General features: G+C 39.1%; 1 protein-coding gene across 1 annotated transcript; it reads left to right on the top strand.

The window, feature by feature from the left end:
* Positions 1-10222: 10222 nt before the first annotated feature.
* LOC136163933 (N-acetyllactosaminide alpha-1,3-galactosyltransferase-like 1) lies at positions 10223-17506 on the top strand. Its single transcript, XM_065928756.1, has 4 exons — positions 10223-10236; positions 10980-11027; positions 15478-15618; positions 16840-17506. The coding sequence occupies exons 1-4, from the start codon at positions 10223-10225 to the stop codon at positions 17504-17506; spliced, it is 870 nt and encodes a 289-aa protein (XP_065784828.1).
* The last annotated feature ends 3817 nt before the right edge of the window (positions 17507-21323 follow it).

Consider the following 21323-nt stretch of genomic DNA (forward strand, 5'->3'; position numbering starts at 1 on the left):
TTCTGGACTCTGGGTCCTGTCCCAATAATCCTTTTGTCTATCTTAAAATCAGACAGTCTTAATTACTGTACCTTTAAATATAAAATTATACCAAAATAAAAATGTTATTTAAGAATATAAAAATGCAAAAGCTTAATAGAAAATGCAAAGCTATTAACAGTTTACAGAATGAATTACGATGGCTCTTAAATGTCCAAAAAGATGCTCAACATCAGCCATAATAAAATAAGTGCAAATTAAAACTCCACTGAGATACAATTCCCACCTTTCAGACTGTCAAATACTAAAAATTTTAGCAGTGCACTGTATTGATGAGGGTATAAGGAAATGGGTGCTTTCATACACTGATGGTACAAGTTAAGCTGGAACAATTTCTATGGAAAACAATTCAGTAACATTCATTTAAATTTTAAATGGATTTAACCTTTGACCCCAAAATTCCATTGCTAGAAATTTATCCTGCAGAGTAGTTTAATGTTAGGGCTTCCCTGGTGGCTCAGACGGTAAAGAATCTGCCTGCAATGCAAGAGACAGGGGTTCGATCGCTGGGTTGGATGATCCCCTGAAGAAAGGAATGGATACCCCCTCCAGTATTCTTGCCTGGAGAATTCCATGGACAGAGAGCCTGGCAGGGTACAGTCCATGGGGTTGCAGAGGGTGGGACACAACTGAGCGACTAACACATATAGTTCAACGTGTGCTCAATAGAACATGTTCAAGGTTTTTCACTGTGGCATTTCTCAGAAGAGCCAAGACAATAAACAACCAAAATCTCTAGCAATAGAAAACTGGTGGATGATATAGTCATATAGCAATATACAGTTCACTAGAAAAAGAATGAGTCAGATATATGAGATGTACTGGAAAGATCTTCAAAATGTACTGATAAAGGAGGCATTCAAAGTACTGAAGAGTGTTTTCAGCATGCTGCTATCTGTGTGAAAAGGGGAACTATATACTTAAAAATGTATATATGCTTTCAGGACACAGAATAGTTATGGAATAAAACCCAAGAAACTGTGAACAGTGGCTGCCACTAGGGATGATGGGAAAATTGGTGCTGAGGTAGAAGAAAATTTAGTGTACATTATATAATGCTTTTTCTGTTAGAATGTGTCTTTTTTCAAAGAAAAACTATTTTAAAGAAGTTTTTCAATAAGAAAAACTGTTATTTAAAAATTTTTCTCAATGAGAAAAACTATTCTTAAAATAGTGTTTCAATAAGAAAAACTATTTTTAAAGAAAATAATGATGCATGGTATCTCAAACACAGAGTGAATATCCCAGGAAGTGCAAGTCCATATGATTATCATTTTCTCCATTGTGCTCTTTTGCATTTGACAAATTTTAAAACATGAAAATGTGTTTCTTCCATAGTCAGAAAAATAACTGCTTTTAAAATATTCTAAGAAAGCATAAGAAGAGATTAGCTTTACCTGGAATAATGGACAATGCCTAAAACAAGATGAAGAAAAAGATGCTGCATTTTCTTCTGTCATTCATAGACACACATAGCACACTATTCAAAATGCCTTTCTGTAGGCAAAAGTCAACAAAAGAGGAAGGAAGTACAAGAAAGGGAACTGACAGCAAAGCATTTTTAAGTCCTTTAGTTTTTCAAGTAAGAAAAAGTTCTACCATCTGGTAGCCTTGAGTAAAACTTCCTACCAAATGTATCATTATGACAGTATCATTATGACTTTTTAAAGTTCTCATCATAAAAGGGTGGTGACATCACCATGAGCATAAAAGACTCAAACCCCAGAGAAGTATTGTGCAATATCTGGTTTTTCTTTTAGAATCCCTGAAATATAATGCTCTGAAAACATCCTAGGACTTTTTCTCTTTATATCACCAAAACTAAAGGTAAGGCGCTTAGGAAGGAAGGATATGAAAGTTTGGATCATCTGGCAAATTCCCAGATAGGGATCATCCCCAAACTTCGGCCTTGAAAAGCCATTGTACAAAATAGGGCACACATCAACGTACCACTGGCCTTTAAAAATAATGTCAGTGGGGCTTCCCAGGTGGCACTAGCGATAAAAAACAATGTCATTGAGGACAGATTATCAGAAAATAATCTGGCTAAGTGGAATCTTATCGCATGCATTTCTAACCGTCTTGATTTTTTTTTTTTTTTTTTTTTTTTTTGACTGTGCTGTGCAGCCTTCAGGATCTTAGTTCCCTGACCAGGGATCAAACCTCTGCCCCCTGCATTGAGAGCACAGAATCTTAACCACTGGATTGCCAGGGAAGTCTCTAACGGTCTTGAATTTAAAAGGTGGCCATTTCACATTTCAGGGACACCAAAATCGTGCCCAGTTAAAGCATTCCCAATGTGGTATTATTTATAAAAAATTTATAAGATAGAAATGTAATGCAAGCCACATTTGAAGCTTGAAATGTTACAAATGTGAAGCTACACTGCAAAAATGTAAGAGGATCATAAAATTCACTTTAATGATATATTTCACTTAATCCACAATATTCAAAATTTCTTTTCAACATGAAGTCAATATAAACAGTTATTAATGAGAGATTTCACATTATTTTTTCATACAAAGTCTTCCAAGTTCCCTGTTGGGTTAGCAACATTTCAAGTATTCACTAGTCACTTGTTGCTAGTGGCCCCCATATTGGAAGGCACAGACCTAAAACATCCTGCTCACTGAATTCATGTTCAAAAAGTAAATATCAGAGACCTCCATTTTACTCCAACATATCACCTATAGGCAGGACCTATTTTTGGATGATGAAATCAGTTAATGCTTGTAAACCATAACCCTTAACCTGACCAAACACCTTCAACACAAGTTTAGTCATTGGTTGAAGCCAAATATTCTGTTTAAGAGCTTACTGCCTTTAATTTAAATTTTTAATCACTGTTGACAATACTGGTGGTTCAGACAGTGAAAAATCTGCTCGCAATGCAGGAGGCCTGGGTTAGATCCTGGGTCAGGAAGATTCCCTGGGGAAGAGAATGGTTACCTACTCCAGTATTCTTGTCTGAAGAATCCCATGGACAGAGGATCCTGGTGGGCTACAATCTATGGGGTCACAAAGAGTCAGACATGACTGAGCGACTAACACTTTTACTTTCTCACTTTCACCTTTGAAAGAGGGTGTATGTTTTTAGGTTTCTGATACTCTAGACTTGGAATAAATTATCAGTCAAACTTTTTGTGAGGAAAATACATGTATATATATATATATATATCAGCTTTGGAGCAGAATCTATCTAATGCATAATGATATCATCTTTAGTACCCCATTTTATTGTCACAGAAGCCTAAGTGAAATAGAAAGAGTTTTACTGAATTTCATTTAGGCAAATAAGATGGACTTTGATAAAGGACTGTGAAAAGAATGGGCTTCCCTTGCCACTTCCCTTGTAGCTCAGCTGGTAAAGAATCTGCCTGTAATGCAGGAGACCTGGGTTGGGAAGATCCCCTGGAGAAGGGAAAGGCTATCCACTCCAGTATTCTGTCCTGGAAAATGGACTATATAGTCCATGGGGTCACAAAGAGTCGGACACAACTGAGCGACTTTCACTTACGAAAAGAATATCACAGGCCCTTTGCACCTAATCTAAAATGAATCCCTCCTAAAGGGCTCACTTTATGGGAGATTTCTCCAGCACTTCAAACACAATAGGTGGTTTTCCTGACTCAAGTCTGCTTTCTTCCTAAAGCTGAGCTTTCTGGAATCAGACACTTGGACCAATGGCCAAGTTTCCACAAATTAATATGTTATTAGAAGATGGCAAGAAAATTGTTTTCTACTTCCCAAAAAACTTTTTCTCCTCTTTTTTTTCTAGGAGACAATGAATACCAAATGGAAACTTCTGTTATTGATTGCATTTGCTTTATCCTTGATGTTGATTATGCATCGTTCCCAGTAAATACAATAGACTTATGAGTTATTATATTTAATGACTGGAAGAATTGATCTAAAATGCTGAGTGTTGTCCAAAAATTATTAATAAATATTCTCTAAATTAATCAGGCATTACTTTCCCTTTGGGGAACAAATAAAATCATAAATATATTAATTCTTTCATTTTTCAACATTCAACAAATATTTATTGAGTGCCTCCTTGGTGCTAGGCCCTATTCTAAGTTCTAGGAACTTAGTACTCAGGAACAACACAACGTAACCGCTCTTATGAAGCTTTACATTCTAGGTGGAGGAGATGGACAATAAGCAAAGAAATATTTAACATAATGTCAGGAGCATTGTATTTTATGTCATAACGCTAAAGGAAAGAAATTGTGCAAGATGAGAGGACTGAGAGTGTTAGGGGGCTATTTTAGATACATTTTAAGTTATATCAATAATCCTTCTAATAGAAAAAGACTCAAAGTAACCTCCTATAGAAACACAGATATGCTGGGAAATACATTAGTTAATCTGCTAAAATTCTCTCACACAGAAAAATTCAAATCCTTCCCTCCTCCATGGGCTCCTTTTCATGATCTTTTTAAAAGGAGCAATGCAATGCTCCTGGTGCTATTTGACAATCAGCTAAACTGTGAGAGCTAATACCTTTTAAAATTAACCCTACTGCTTTGGTTTCATGTTCTACATGTTATTTGCCCTTTAGAGGTATTGTGCCTTAACAGAAGGGACTTGTGGTCACTTGTAATAGTATTAATATCATCCTTTTGAAGATAATGTGCTTGCTCAAAAAGGAAGTAATAGACCATAAGCTCATTGCAGGCCTGGATTTCAGAACTGTAATATCATGTCAGAAGGAGATGCCATGTATTCCAGAATTAGGAGCACAGTGCCTGGCAGATAGTAGATACTTAGTAATTATCCGGCTAACAAGTGAGTGAATGAAAGGGTCTGAATTCTAGATTTTTTCTTTGTTATTCAATTGCAACAGCAATTTTTCAAATTTAACACTAAAATGCCTTTTTATCTTGTATCTAAAGAATAAAGAAGAACCTGCAGAAGATGAATTTCTGCTGGTAAGAATGTTTTTTCTGTAAGTACTTTACAAATTGCATGGAGGGCAAACTGGTGTCAAGTGGGTTCCAAGGGTAATGGCCTTCAGAAAGACCAGAAAACTAGACTGAATTCTCCAGAGGCAACCACTGACAAATCTGGGGGTGTCAGTTCAGAAATATTTTATGCACACACATATATGCATGTATATGAGTTTGTATGGATGTCTTCCAATTTCGCTCACTTGACACACTCATTTGCTTAAACCAGAGAAATTTTTGACATTTTCTATGGTTGAAGTATGCATCTTTGTCCAGGATGATATTTTTCTTTAGATTGACAGCCCTCTCTAGTCAGTCATGTTTTCTGCCATTGACCATTGTGTAGGACCCAAGAAGTTAGTGAAACCAACCCTAAAAACAACTTTTTTTAAGTTCTCCACTTGTCACTGTATAGTTTTTAATAAAGTTGGGCAATTTGTATTTTGAAAGAGCATAAATCTTGAGCAGTCCTATAAGGAAATAACTTCAGTTAAAAACATCTTTGAAATGGCAAAAGATACACTTTAAAGTGTTCTTTAATATCTGATTTTAAAATAATTATAGATTCACAGGGGTTGCTAAGATAGTATAAAGAAGTCACACATACCTTTCACCCAATCTCCCCCAGTGTCACATCTTACATTCAATAAAAATTCAATTCCATAACAAAACAGGAAATCAATGTTGGGACAATGTATGTATATAATTATACAACATTTTATCCCATGTGTAGATTGATGTAACCACCACAGCAAATCAAGATACAAAACTATTCCATCACCACAAAGATCTCCTCTGAGCTACCATTTTTACGCATAGCCAATTCCTCTCCCTGACTCCCCCTTAACCCTAGGACCACCAAATTTATACTTTTATTTAAATCTTGCATTTTCAGAGACATCCTCTGATACTGCTCCAGCTGGGAAATGGGTTGGCACCTCCCCATTACAGTCAGTTGAGGTTTCAGGTTCTCAACTCTGCCTCCTTGTTCATGTAAGAAGAGTCTCAGCCCCTTGTTACTAATGAGTGGGGCTGAGAGTTTAGGTTCCTTACATGGTCTCCACTGACGCTGACCACAGGAAGATGCCCACACTGCTAAGCAGTGGTGAAGGTTCTAACCCCACTACACCAGTGAGGAGGGGAGGGAGTCTCATACAGTCTGGCAAGCATGGAAGTTTTAGCTCTCCACTTGGTCTTTGCTGGAGGGATGAATATGGGGCCATAGTTATTCTGTCATACTGTGCTGGAGTAGAGTCAGTAGTGTTAGAGTTTTCTGTCTTGCTAGGTCCTTTTCCTGGTCCTTTAATTGTAAAGAGCAGGCTTTTCTCAAGGTTCTTTTTGTGTTTATACTCATTGACATTTCTGGGTTACTGGCTTCTCTTGAACTCGCTCTGGAATACATGTGACAGAAAACCCAGGGAACTCACTGCCATGACAATGCTTGAGTTCTGGGGTACCTACCTGAACTGCCTTCTTTGCTTTCAGAGTCTTCTTTTGTTTGCTTCATAAACAATGTCCAGGGTGTCTTGCTATTTTTAGGGGTGGTTGTTGTTCGGTTGCTAAGTTGGGTCCGACTCTTTGCAGCTCCGTGGACTGCAGCACACCAGGTTTCCCGGCCCTCCATTATCTCCCAGAGTTTGCTTAAATTCACATCCATTGAGTTGGTGATGCTATCTCACCATCTCACCCTCTGCCACCCCCTTCTCCTTTTGACTTCAACCTTTCCCAGCATCAGGGTCTTTACCAATGAGTTGGCTCTTTGCATCAGGTGACCTAAGTATTGGAGCTTCAGTTTCAGCAAGAGTTCTTCAATGAATATTCAGGGTTGAATTCCTTTAGGATTGACTGGTTTGATCTCCTTGCTGTCCAAGGGGCTCTCAAGAGTCTTCTCCAGCACCACAGTTCAAAACCATCAGTTCTTCGGTGCTCAGCCTTCTTTATGGTCCAACTGTCTCATCTGTATGTGACTACCAGAAAAACCATAGCTTTGACTATATGGACCTCATCTCACATGCTAGCAAAGTAAAGCTCAAAATTCTCCAAGCCAGGAAAAGGGAACCCTCTTACACTGTTGGTGGGAATGCAAACTAGTACAGCCACTATGGAAAACAGTGTGGAGATTTCTTAAAAAACTGGAAATAGAACTACCATATGACCCAGCAATACCACTTCTGGGCATACACACTGAGGAATCCAGATCTGAAAGAGACACGTGCACCCCAATGTTCATCGCAGCACTGTTTATAATAGCTAGGACATGGAAGCAACCTAGATGCCCATCAGCAGATGAATGGATAAGGAAGCTGTGGTACATTTACACCATGGAATATTATTCAGCCGTTAAAAAGAATTCATTTGAATCAGTTCTAATGAGATGGATGAAACTGGAGCCCATTATACAGAGTGAGGTGAGCCAGAAAGATAAAGAACATTACAGTATACTAACGCATATATGCGGAATTTAGAAAGATGGTAACGATGGCCCTATATGCAGGGCAGAAGAAGAGACGCAGAAGTACGGAACAGACTTTTGAACTCTGTGGGAGAAGGGGAGGGTGGGATGTTTTGAAAGAACAGTATGTATATTATCTGTGGTGAAACAGACCACCAGCCCAGGTGGGAGGCATGAGTCAAGTGCTCGGGCCTGTTGGGCTGGGGGGATCCAGAGGAATCGGGTGGAGAGGGAGGTGGGATGGGAGACCGGGATGGGGAATTCGTGTAGCTCTATGGCTGATTCATATCAATGTATGACAAAACCCACTGAAAAATAAAAAAATAAATTAAAAAAAAAAAAAATTCTCCAAGCCAGGCTTCAATAGTACATGAACCGTGAAATTCCAGATGTTCAAGCTGGATTTAGAAAAGGAAGAGGAACCAGAGGTTAAATTGCCAACATCTGTTGGATCATCGAAAAAGCAAGAGAGTTCCAGAAAAAACATCTACTTCTGCTTTATTGACTACACCAAAGTCTTTGATTGTGTGGGTCACAACAAACTGTGGAACATTCTTAAAGAGATGGGAATACCAGACTGCCTTACCTGCCTCCTGAGAAATCTGTATGCAGGTCAAGAAGCAACAGTTAGAACTGGACATGGAACAACAGACTGATTCCAAATTGGGAAAGGAGTACATTAAGGCTGTATGTATATTGTCACCTGCTTATTTAACATCTATGCAGAGTACATCATGTGAAATACCCAGCTGGATGAAGCACATGCTAGAATCAAGATTGCTGGGAGAAATATCAATAATCTCAGATATGCAGATGACACTTATGGCAGAAAGTGAAGAATAACTAAAGAGCCTCTTGATGAAAGTGAAAGAGGAGACTGAAAAAGTTGACTTAAAACTCAACATTCAGAAAACCAAGAGCATGGCATCCGGTCCCATCACTTCATGGCAAATAGATGGGGAAATAATGGAAACAGTGACAGACTTTGTTTTGGGAAGCTGAAAAATCACTGCAAATGGTAACCACAGCCATGAAATTAAAAGACGCTTACTCCTTGGAAGAAAAGTTATGACCAACCTAGACAGCACATTAAAAAGCAGAGGGCAGGAAGATCTTTGCCAACAAAGATCTGTCTAGTCAAAACTATGGTTTTTCTAGTAGTCATGTATGGGTGTGAGAATTGAACCATAAAGAAAGCTGAGCACCAAAGAATTGATGCTTTTGAACTGTGGTGCTGGGGAAGACTCTTGAGAATCCCTTGGACTGCAAGGAGATCCAACCAGTTGATCCTAAAGGAAATCAGTCCTAAATATTCATTGAATGGACTGATGCTGAAGCTGAAATTCCAACCCTTTGGCCAACTGATGTGAAGAACTGACTCACTGGAAAAGATCCTGATTCTGGAAAAGATTGAAGATAGGAGGAGAAGGGAATGACAGAGGATGAGATGGTTGGATGGCATCACCAACTCAATGGACATGAGTTTGAGCAAGTTCCAGGAGTTGGTGATGGACCAGGAGGCCTGGTGTGCTGCAGTTCATGGGGTTGCAAAGAGTAGGACATGACTGAGCGACTGAACTGAACTGAAATGAACTGATACGGACCTTTATGGACAAAGTGATGTCTCTGCATTTTAATATGCTGTCTAGGTTTGTTATAACTTTTCTTCCAAGGAGCATATGTCTTTTAGTTTTATGGCTGCAGTCACTGTCTGCAGTGATTTTGAAGCCCAAGAAAAGAAAATCTGTCACTGCTTCCACTTTTCCCCCTTCTATTTGCCATGAAGTGATGGGACTGGATGCCATGATCTTAGTTTTTTTAATGCTGAGTTTTAAGCCAGCTTTGTCACACTCCTCTTTCATCATCATCCAGAGGCTCTTTAGTTCTTCTTCACTTTCTGCCATTAGCATGGTATCATCTGCACATCTGAGGTTGTTGATATTTCTCTTGGCCATCTTGATTCCAGCTTGTGATTCATCCAGCCCAGCATTTTGCATGATACACTTGGCATGCGTGCTTGCTAAGTCACTTCAGTCAAGTCCAACTCTTTGCAACCATGTGGACTGTAGCCTGCCAGCCTCCTCTGTCCATGGGATTCTGCAGGCAAGAATACTAGAGTCGGTTGCCATGCCCTCCTCTAGGGGATCTTCCCTACCCAGGGATTGAACCTACATCCCTTACATCTCCTACATTGGCAGGCAGGTTCTTTACCACTAGCACCACCTACTCTGTATATAAGTTAAATAAGCAAGGTGAAAATATACAGCCTTGTCATACTCCCTTCCCAATTTTAAGCCAGTCAGTTGTTCTATGTCTGCTTCTAAGTGTTGCTTCTTAACCACTTAGAGGTTTCTCAGGAGACAAGTAAGGTGGTCTGGTACTCCCATCTCCTTAAATATTTTCCACTTTGTTGTGATCCACACAGTCAGAGGCTTTAGCCTAGTCAGTGAAGCAGAAGTAGATGTTTTTCTGGGATTCCCTCACTTTCTCTATGATCCAGTGAATGCTCGCAATTTGATCTCTGGTTCCATTGCCTTTTCTAAACTCAGTTTGTATGTCTGGAAGTTCTCAGTTGGCGTTGCCCTTTGGGATTGGAATAACTGACTTTTTCCAGACCTGTGGCCACTGCTGAGTTTTCCAAATTTGCTGGCATATTGAGGGTAGAAATTTAACAGCATCATCTTTTAGGATTTGAAATAGCTCAGCTGGAGTGCCATCACCTCCACTAGCTTTGTTCATAGTATTGCTTGCTAAGGCCCACTTGACTACACACTCCAGGATGTCTGACTCTAGGTGAGTGACTGCATCATCATTATCTAGGTCATTAAGATCTTTCTTGTATACTTAGGGGTAGAAATAGGGAAAATCAGGACTATTCCATTTTTATGGAAGCACAGGAAACTAAAAGTTATTCTTATTTTACAAAAATTCCCAGTTTATGAAGGAGAAGTCCCCTCATAACCTTGTTAATTATGTAATTAACTTAAAAGTACAATAAAACCTTAGTGTATCCTATCTTTAAGTGGAAACCAAAGATGAACATCCAGACCCCTACTCTAACTCCTTTATTTTAAAACATGAGAGTATTTATCACATAATAAGGTACTAATGTTTGCTAAATTAAATCTGCATTTTCTATGAATATGCATTATTTTCATTATTATTATTTATATTTTAAAAATATATCCACCCCCCACCCCCTGCCCAATACTGTTCCTTGCCTTCCTGCCCGTGGTCATAACCTCTTCACCCTACACCACTTTCCTAGTGTAACCCTTATTATTCCAGATTCAATTTACATATTTCTTCTCTGATTGGTTTTCCCTTAACCCCAAATTTAGGCTCGATGCCCTATCTATATGCTCTCATGGAGATTTGTTTTCCCCATTAGCACTTATCTTTCTTATCATCTTTCCTGCTCCTCTATCAGCTTCCTGAGGACAGGGGGTGATCTAAATGTTCATAGTTACAGAACCAGCAATATAAATTTGTTGAATGAGCAGGTTACTCTTACATGATTTTCATTTTGTACCTAGGGATCAAGAAACAGGAGAACCTCAGCTCTCAGACTGGTTTAATCCTAAGTAAGAACCAAAACTTTTGCTCAAAAATAATAACAGTAATATAAAATTATAATAATGTAATAATATTATATTACAATAACATAATAATAGTATAATAATATTAATATAACTCTATTTGAATGGGGAGGTTTTTTTTTTTTCATCATCAAATTGTAGCTAAACTGGGAGGTTTCCAGGACTTGGATTTTTTGCTTTTAAAAGTTTTTATATACATCCTAGGACCTATTTATCAAGAATTAGGCAATTAAGGGTCATAATGAGAAAGCTGTTGTCTGGTTTAATGTTCCTGGTTTTATTAGGGGAAAAAAAATCTCTCTAGTAACAGCTTGAAAAATGTCATTAATAAGTCCTCTAGATTTTGGCATTAACATTCACGGGGAAATTTCATTCTTTATAATGGCTGTATACCATAATTTAATTATTAACCATTCCCTGTTGGTTTTATATTGTTTGCAACTTGGGGGCTATTGTAAGTAATATTTCAATGAATAACCTTGTACATATATTTTTGTTAACTGCTGTGTGAATTTATCTATAAGATAAATTCCCATCATGGAATCATTAGTTTAAGAGGATATAAACATTTAAAATATTGCTTTAGGTTGCTAAATTGCCCTTTAATAATTATACTATTTATTTTCTAATCTATAGAGGATAAAAGTTAATGGAGTAGCAAACATTTTGGAACTTGCAAAGCTTAATTGAAATATCTCCGTTCCATTTGTATTTCTGTAATCCTTACTGAATTTGAGCATTCTCTCTGTGTATTATTTGTTTATATTTCATTCCTTTTTTTGTACTTATATTTTTAATGGATTGCAGTTGCAGAGAATTAGATTAATAATAATCCTTGCTTCATAACTGACTCTCATCATTATTCATGCAAAATTCACTTTATTTGTGTTTTTTTGCTTATTTTTAATGAACCAAAATTACAAGTTCTATAACTTCAACAGGGCTTTCCTGTGATGGTTCAGTGGTAAAGAATCCATCTGCCAATGCAGGAGACATGGGTTCAGTCTTCCTGGGTCGGGAAGATCCCCTGGAGAAGGAGATGGCAACCACTCCAGTATTTTTACTTGGGGAAATCTCATGGACAGAGGAGCCTGGAGGGCTACAGTTAATGGGGTCACAAAAGGTTGGAAATGACTCAGTAACCAAACAGCAACAATAATAACTTCAATATCTAGCTTGTGTCCTTTTCAATACCTCCAGTCTATCTCCTTGCCCTACCCCTTGAAATAACCACAATCCTGAATCCTGGTTCATCACCCTCTTGCTTTGTTTTTTTAAGTGTAAATTTATATCTTCCAAGTGTATTCTGGGAAGTCAATTTTAAAATTTTAGTTGTTTATGACTTTATACCCAGGATACCATGATGTATGTAATCCTCAAGGACGTATTTTTTTCCCCTTAAAATTAGATTGCTAAAATTCATCACCAATTTGCATATCACTGTGATTCATTTTAATGGCTGCATAATAATTGACTGTGGAAATATACCCCAGTTTGTTCATATACTGCTTGGTCAAAGTGCACTTGAACTGTTCCCAAGTTTTTGCTGTTATGAACATAAAGAACTAATACTCTTTGGAGATACCTTTCCAAAGAGTTCAAAGAGCTTAAAATAGGAAAAATTTATAGATAAAAGAGCTGCCTAACATCTTCAACCTTTGTCCCCTCACTCCACACCTGGCCTCCTTGATGTTCCACGGATACACCAAGTAGGCTCTCAACTCACTACCTTTGCTCCTTCTGTTTTCCTCGGTGTAGTTAAATGGCTCATTCTCTCACTTCCATCAGGACTCACTCTAATGTTATTTTATCAGTGACGCCTTCTCCAACTACTCATATAAAATGGCACCTCCCATTCCCTTTTCCCTTCACTCTGCTTTATTTTTCTCCATTGCACTCATCAACTTCTGACATAATACTTATTGGCAGGTTTATTCATTTATTTTCTGCCTCTCCCAATAGAATGTACCTAGAAAAAAAAATCCTATATATAGTAGACGCTCAATATTTGTAGAATAACACATGAAACATCTTGACTGATTGAAATGATAGCACTTTCGTAACACAACAAACCATTACATAATATTTGTAATAGTATTGGTAGTAATGGTAATAATGGTAGAAGGCATTCTTTAATTAGAGGGCTTGTGCTTTTTTATTAAGCATCATATACTGGCTTGCAGTCTAAAGTGAAATGGCCAGAAATTCCCTGGAGGTCCAGTGGTTAAGATTTGGTACTTTCACTGCTATAGACCCAGATTCAATCCCTGGTCAGGAAACTAAGATCCCATAAGCTGTGCCATGTGGCCAAAATAATAGTAATAATAATAACAAATAAAACGTCAAAAAAACCAGCTGGGTAACATCAAATAAAAATGAACACACATAAACAGGAATCCTACTTGTAGGACTAGCTTATAAAAATAACAGCAACGATACATAAGATACAAAATTAAGAAAGTTTATTGTATCACTTTTCATAGTGAGAGAAATTCCAGAAATAAAATGAATACCTATTCATAAGGAAATGGCTTAACTCCACATTGTGGAATATCTTGCAGCCATTAAAAATGAATAAGATTCTGTGCAGAAAAACCTGGAAGGATTTTCACAAGGTTGTATTGAGTAAGAAAATCAAGACGCAGATAAGTGTACATTGTTTCTTTATTGTAAAACAAGATTTTAAAAGTCTGGATACACATGTGTATTTATGCATATGTGTATATTATTCACAACTCAGAGTTGGCACTCATTACTGGGAAATATTCTTGTCATTGAGTCCATGCAAAAACTCCACTGGAGTCCAAGTAGCTGAGGCCTCTCTCTATACAGGCACTAAGCCAGTCACAAGGGAGGCTAGACAAGGCATGTGGCTAACACTTGGAGGGCAGGTCATCTTGTCCACCTTTCAGAGGATGTCCTCTGGCCAAACTTGCCTCTCAGGGGAAGAGTTTAGTACTGATTGTCTAAATCTAATTTAATGGCCACTATAAATCTAATGACTCTTCTTCCTCTTCTGTTTCATCAAACAATTTCTAAACACAAGTTTTTTATTGCTTTCTGCTTTCAGAGATGCTCTTTTCTTTCATTCTGGCAGCAAATCTTTGATCTAATGAGGAAAGAGAGAGAATCTTCAAACCCTTTCATTGTCTCAAACAGACACTGATTTGCATCTGTAGCCTAATTTCTAAGTATCATTACTTAGAAATTGTGACAAGGCTACATCTGGCCAGTTTTAAGGTAGAGTCTGATATTTATGAGCCAAATAGAAGTGGCTGACTATTAATTCTAAGAACAGGGAGGGTTCAAATGTATAAAAAATAAACAAATGTATAAGCTAAAACAGTAAAAGGGGCAGTTTTGAAGAATTTGTTATTATATTATAACTAATATGCTATTAAGTGTTGACATATCCTAACCATAATGGGTCTGTTTCTGATGGATACCTGTGATCACTAATAGCAAAATAGCTTCTCAGTTTGTATTCAGTTCCTTCCAAAATGAAAAGTCTTAATTGACTTTAATAGTTTAACACCCTGCCTCCAGCCAAAATATTTATTACGAATGCTGTGGCTTCTGCTGCCATTTTGTTTTTATTACAAGCAAATCCAACATTATTCTTTCTTTGTGGACTAATCACATTTTCTTCCAGGTGGCAGTGATGGGGGCCTAGCATTAAGGAGAAATGAAAAGAGAATCCTTTGATTTTCTAGGAAAGAGGAGGAAGAAATAGGAAAAGGAGAAGTTGGGGGTTGGGAGGGAATATAAGGAGATAGTGGTTCTGTCTGCTTTAGGAACAAATATAAGGAGATAGTGGTTCTGTCTGCTTTAGGAACAATCAGAGAAATGTTCAGACACGGGGCTACTTCAGTTTAAACTGTAGTCAGAGCTCTGGTGGCTCAGCTGGTAAAGAATCCACCTGCAATGCAGGAGACTTGGATTTGACCCCTGGTCTGGGAAGATCCCCTGGAGAAGGTAAAGGCTACCCACTCCAGTATTCTGGCCTGGAAAATTCCATGGACTGTATAGCACTTGGGGTCACAAAGAGTTGGACATGACTGAGCGACTTTCGCTTTCACAGAGCTCAAAGAAAAAACTCCCTGGGCTCAAAGGGCAGTATGGCGTAAGGACTGAAGTAAAGATTCGGAAGCTCAGCTGGCTGATCTTGAAGCCTGACTGCCATTTATTAACTGTGTGATACCAAGCAATTTACTCAACAAATCTGTGACCTAAATTCCCTCATATGAAAAATAGGGATGATAATGGAAATTATAGAATATTGCAAGGATTAAATAAGTAATGGAAAAAGCACTTAATCACTATTCCAGGAACATAGTAGGCACATGATAATCATTAGTTATTATCACTTGGACAGCAACCTTTCCTCTCATAATGAAGTGGTACCTGATTGCTTTATTTCTTGTCTGTTCAACAGAAAACGCCCTGATGTAATAACAACCACCAACTGGCTTGCTCCAGTCATATGGGAAGGAACTTACAATAGACCGGTCCTGGAAAATTACTACAAAAGGCTGAACATCACCATAGGCTTGGCTGTAATATGTGTTCCCGGAAAGTAGGCACTACTAACAGTCACCCCCCTCTTTTTTTTTAATTTTGGGAAGAATTTGTGAATAAGTAAGCACCCATAGACTTTCTACATTTAAAGAGATATTTATGAATAGCTCTAACCATTATTTCTGGCTGACAGTATAATTATTTTTAGTGGTTATTTTCTTCAGCCAGATCTGAATCCTTAATACTCCGTGGGAATCTTTTCATTTATATCCAGTTAGTTTTCACAACAAACTCGATGGTTCTTCTTAGGCCCACAAGATCACTACAGTCTCTTTCACTAACCAATACATTTAAGTTTTAGACCCAGCTGCGTTACCCTTACCTATGTATAGTTCTTAAGCAACAATGATGGGCTTTGCAGGTGGCGCTAGTGGTAAAGAACCCATTTTGCTCTTGGCAAGTACAGGAGATATAAAAGATGTGGGTTTGATCCCTGGGTTGTAAAGATCCCCTGGAGCAGGGTACGGCAACCGGTTGTCTAAGCTCAGCCTCTGTTCACCTGTGCCGAATAGAAACAAGGAGACAGAGTTTTGGGTGGAGTAGAAAAGAGTAGTTTTATTGCTTTGCCAGGCAAAGGGGGCCCCAGTGGGCTCATGCCCTGAAGGCCATGTGACCCACCTTGAAGCAGGCAGTAAAGAGTTTTATAGTGTTTAAGGAGCAGGGCATGATCAGCTTGTGGACAAGTCTTGGATTGGTTGGCCATCAAGGTGAAGCTTCAAGCATCATCAACCTGGTTTCAACCAGTCCAGGGTCTATGTCCTTGTTGTCAGCAGTTTTCATCTGGAGGGGTTCCGCTTCCTGTAAAAACAGCTTAGGAATGTGTGTCAGGCCTTTGTCTGTATCTTCCAGGAAACTGAGAGTTTGGTGATTCTGTTACATAGCAGAATTATAGTCTAAATTGTTACCGGTTCCTTAGCCCAGCAGCTCTTCTTTGCTTCCACGTCTTCACATTTCCCAGTCACTAACTCTTGAGTCAGCAGTATACTTCAAAAGACAAGGACACAGGGGCTTCTACATGGTCTCAAACCCACTCCAGTATTCTTGCCTAGAGACCCCACCGTGGACAGAGAAGCCTGGTGGGCTACAGTCCGTAGGGTTACAAAGAACTGGACATGACTGAAGCGACGTTAGAATGTTTAAATGACAGGTAATTTCCTGATGATTTCTGGCAAAATAAGTCTTTTGTGTTGTGTGTTTGTTTGTTCTTCACGTTTCACAGGTTTTCGAATCAGAGCCTGACTGACTTCATCCAGTCTGCAAACAAGCACTTCCTCTTTGGCTACAGCGTTGTCTTTTACTTCCTGCTGGACGTCTTCTCCACCCTGCCTCCCATAGCCTTAGGTCCCCTTCGAACATTTAAAGTATTTTTAATGGTCAAAAGTGACATAGGGAAAGATTTTTATTTCATATACATGAATAACTTATTTGACTACATCATAACACACATCCAGTATGAAGTCAACTTCCTCTTCGTCATGAATGCAGACCAGGTCTTCAAGGATGATTTTGGAGTGGAAACCCTGGGGAAATCTGTAGCTCAACTTAGTGCATGGTGGTATTTTAAAGATGGTGACACTTTCCCTTATGAGAGAAGACTTAAATCAGCAGCTTTTATCCCTTTTGAAGAGGGAGATTTCTACTACCATAGTGCAATTTTTGGTGGCACAGTTGAGGAGGTTTTAAACCTCATTAGAGAATATCAGAAAGGAGCTATTCAAGACATTAAAAATCAACTTAGCAGCACATATGAACATCACCTAAACAAATATCTTCTTATCAAGAAACCGACTAAGTTATTATCACCAGAATACAATTGGGATCCAAGTTTTAGAACGCCTCCGCAAATTAAATGTGTCAAGATAGCATGGCAGTCCAAAAATGTTTGATGGTTGTATTGATGGCTTTGTGGATTAACAGTTTCAGTACATTAATTCCTCAACTATGAAACTCATTAATATTTTCAGGTTTAGGAGATTAGAAAAATGTGCAATCTTCCAAAAGAAACTGTTTTTCTCCTTCCAGTTTTGAACCACCTAAATCTAACTTATGCTGGATTATGAATAAATGAATATTAACTAATGTTAATACACATTAATGACGTCATATATGATTTAGATATAGATATATATTATAAATAATGTAGAAATATTTTGGAGGCATAAAACAAATGTTTTATGAAGAAACACATCCAGATTCTAGTTCAAAAAATAATAATATATAGAAGGATAGATAAATAAGTAGATACACACATAAATACCTATGGGATTTTTTTTAAATTGATTATTTTTATTCTTGAATGTGCTAGGTCTTCTTTGGTGGCTCAGATGGTAAAGAGTCTGTCTGCAGTGTGGGAGACTCGGATTCCATCCCTAGGTAGGGAAGATCCTCTAGGGAAGGAAATGGCAACCCACTCTAGTATTCTTGCCTGGAAAATCCCATGGGCAGAGGAGCCTGGCAGGCTACAGTCCATGGGGTTGAAAGGAGTCGACACGACTGAGCAACTTCACTTTCACGTTCAGGTCTTCTTTGCTGCATGCGGGCTTTCTTTCAGTTGTAGCGAGTGGGGCTCCTCTCTAGTTTCGGTGCAAGAGCTTCTCATTGTGGTGGCCTCTCTTGTTGTAGATCATGGGCTCTAGAGCACTGACTCAGTAGTGTGGCTCACGGGCATGTAAAATCTCCCCAGATCAGGGACGTAACCAGTGCCTCCTGCCTTGCAAGGCAGATTCTTAACCACTGGACCACCAGTGAAGCCCAGGGATAGGTGTAAGGGAAAAAATATTTGTCAACTCATTCATCAATCACTTACTCAGGTTTTTGGTGTTGAGATATATATTGCTTGTGATTAATCTGCTCAATTAGTATTCAGTCTATCTAGTACCTGATTAAACTTAGGTGAGCTAGAGATATTCTATCAAATATGTATCTTACTTTCATTGTTGCAAAGATACTGAGTTCATTTTTAAAAATGCTGCAAGAATTTTATTTTTTAAAAAGCTATATATCTACTGAATTCCATGGTAAATATATTAGATGGCATCAGAAATAGAAAGAATGTTTCATAAATGTATAATGTGTCTTCAGCAGCCTACAGTCTACCATGGGAGATAAAACTAACTACAAATATCTCTTTTAACAAGTTGAAAATTACCAAAAACTCATAAGGAAGACATGGCTAAAATAGTATGATGTTTCAGGAAAGGGAGTAATCACTTCCGTAAGAATTTTTAATCAACCCTGAATATTCATTGGAAGGACTGATGCTGAAGCTGAAGCTCCAGTACTTTGGCCACCTGATGGGAAGAGCTAACTCATTGGAAAAGACCTTGATGCTGGGAAAGATTGAAGGTGGGAGGAGAAGGGGATGACAGAGGATGAGATGGTTGGATGGCATCACCGACTCAATGGACATGAGTTTGAGCAAGCTCTGGGAGATGGTGAAGGACAGGGAAGCCTGGCGTGCAGTGGTCCATGGGGTTGTAAAGAGTCAGATATGACTGAACAACTGAACAACAACAAAGAATCTTTAGGTAGTCATACCCACTATGTTTCCATAAATTAGTGAGGCATTACAGCACAGTTGTAAGAACTGGAGGTTCTAAAGTAAAAAATAAGCCATGATTTTAAGCCTCTTTTATGGGAGAAAAACTGAGTCTTAGTAAGTAGCCTATAAAAGATAAGAATTATTGGTTATAAAAAACACTAAAATTGTAAGGAATAATGATGATGACTGTAGCAGGCAGACCTTATGATGGTCTCCAATGATCCCCATATCCTGGTATTTGTGTCCTTATGTACTGCCCCCCACCCACCCACCTGCAGTATGAGCTGAATGTAGTGACTTCCTTCCAACCTATAGAATATGACAAAGATAATGGGACATCCATTCCATGATGAGGTCACATAAGGTTTTGATTTCCATCTTACTAGCAGACCTCTTTCTTGCTGCATTTGATTTATCAAGTTGAAATGTTGGAGAGACTTTCTCAGCAAGGAATCAAGGGCAGTCACCAACCAACAGCTAGAAAGGAACCGAGGCCCTCAGTCCAACAACCCTTGAGAAACTGAATTCTGCCAACAACCATGCCAGTTTCAAAGCAGATCTTTCCCCAGTTGAGTCTTCGCATTATCTTCAGCTAATACCTTAATTGCAGCCTTGTGGAGACCCAGAAGTAGAAGAAACCATGCCCAGATCCTTGAATCACAGAAACTGTGAGATAATAAAGATGTTTTGCTTTAAGACAATAAGTTCTGGGGTAATTTGTTGTACAGCAATAGATAACTAATACAGATACCATACCTGAAAGTGGGGATGATGCCACTAAAAATTCTAAAACTGTGGAGTGGTTTGGGAATTAGATAGTGGATGGAAGCTGGGGAGATTTCCCAGCACATGACAGAACCCACATTTCTCTGAATGGACTGTTAGTAGAAATCTGAACTTCGAGGACGCTGTCAGTGAGAGCTCAAAGGGAAGAGAGGAACATATTACTGGAAACGGAGATCTTTGTTATGTAGAGACAGAAAGCATGACAACATTGCCCCCTCCAGTTATGTGGAAAACAGAACATGTTTGGTTTTATAAAGAGATTTTTAAGCTTCCTTCTTGCTGTTTATAACAAACTGTGAGCAAATGAAGTGAGGAAAGAACTATGAAATAAAATAGCCCACTTTCTTTTTTTAATTAATCTATTTTAATTGGAGGATAATTTCTTTGCAATATTGTGGTAGTTTTTGCCATATATCGACATGAATGCCCCATGGGTGCACATGTGTCTCCCCATCTTGACCCCCCCTCCCACCTCCCTCTCCACCCCATCCCTCTGGGTTCTCCCAGAGCACTTGCTTTGAGTGTCTTGCTTCATGCATCGAGCTTGCACTGGTCATCTGTTTTACATGTGGTGATATACACGTTTCAGTACTAAAATAGCCAACTTTCTCTGCAACTTCCGGTCCCAGATGAGATGACAAAGATTCACTTTTCCTTTTACTTCTCTCAAAATACAACCGAAAATCCTGGAAATAATTACAGACAACCATAAAAGAACTCTGAAAGGTGGAAAGGGGAGGGCACGCTGGCTAGGGACCTTAGAACTTGAGGAACAACGGGGTGGCACGTCCCCTGGGGTTTCTCTTTGCTCCCCATATATTTTGGATGGGTACTGAAGAAGGCCCACAACGCAAACCACCAAAAGTACAGATTTTTTAAAGTTCCAGCAAAAGCCAGGTATCTCTGGCTGAAGGGCCAGGAAAGAGACAGCAGAGACCTAGTTGGGGGACCCCATCTTCACCCCATCCCTGGCTGCCCTGCCTGCGCCAGCAGCACCTACAAGAGTAAGCGCCTGACTCCCCTCGAAGTCCCAGCAGGCCTGGGACCTCCTGGCCCTCCACTCCGCAGCAGAGGGAGCGCTGTATCCACAATCTCCTGGACCACATTCGGTGGTAAAGGATGACTCCCAGTGCTAGAGGGAGAAGGAGGCCCGGGCTGATGTTTCCCTCCCTCAGCGGCACCGGCACAGATGGAATGAGAAACATGTTGGCACACGGTGCCCTAGAGAGAAGGTCCTGGGAAACACTCTCTGTCCCACAGGCTCAGCATCCTGCACCCATCCTCTACCCTAGCAGCACTGGGGCCCAGGAAAGTACCTTCCACCCCCCTCAAGCAGCACCATCAGTGATTAGGCAGGCCCGAGGTGGTAGCCTCGA

The sequence above is a fragment of the Muntiacus reevesi genome, chromosome 3 (assembly GCF_963930625.1).
Source record: "Muntiacus reevesi chromosome 3, mMunRee1.1, whole genome shotgun sequence".
Lineage (NCBI taxonomy): Eukaryota > Metazoa > Chordata > Mammalia > Artiodactyla > Cervidae > Muntiacus > Muntiacus reevesi.

Bases quoted from the DNA above. Each gene is read 5' to 3' on its own strand.
- LOC136163933 (XM_065928756.1), top strand. The intron at 11,028-15,477 runs GTAAGAACCAAA...TCTGTTCAACAG, and splicing joins TCAGACTGGTTTAATCCTAA to AAAACGCCCTGATGTAATAA. The intron at 15,619-16,839 runs GTAGGCACTACT...CACGTTTCACAG, and splicing joins GTAATATGTGTTCCCGGAAA to GTTTTCGAATCAGAGCCTGA.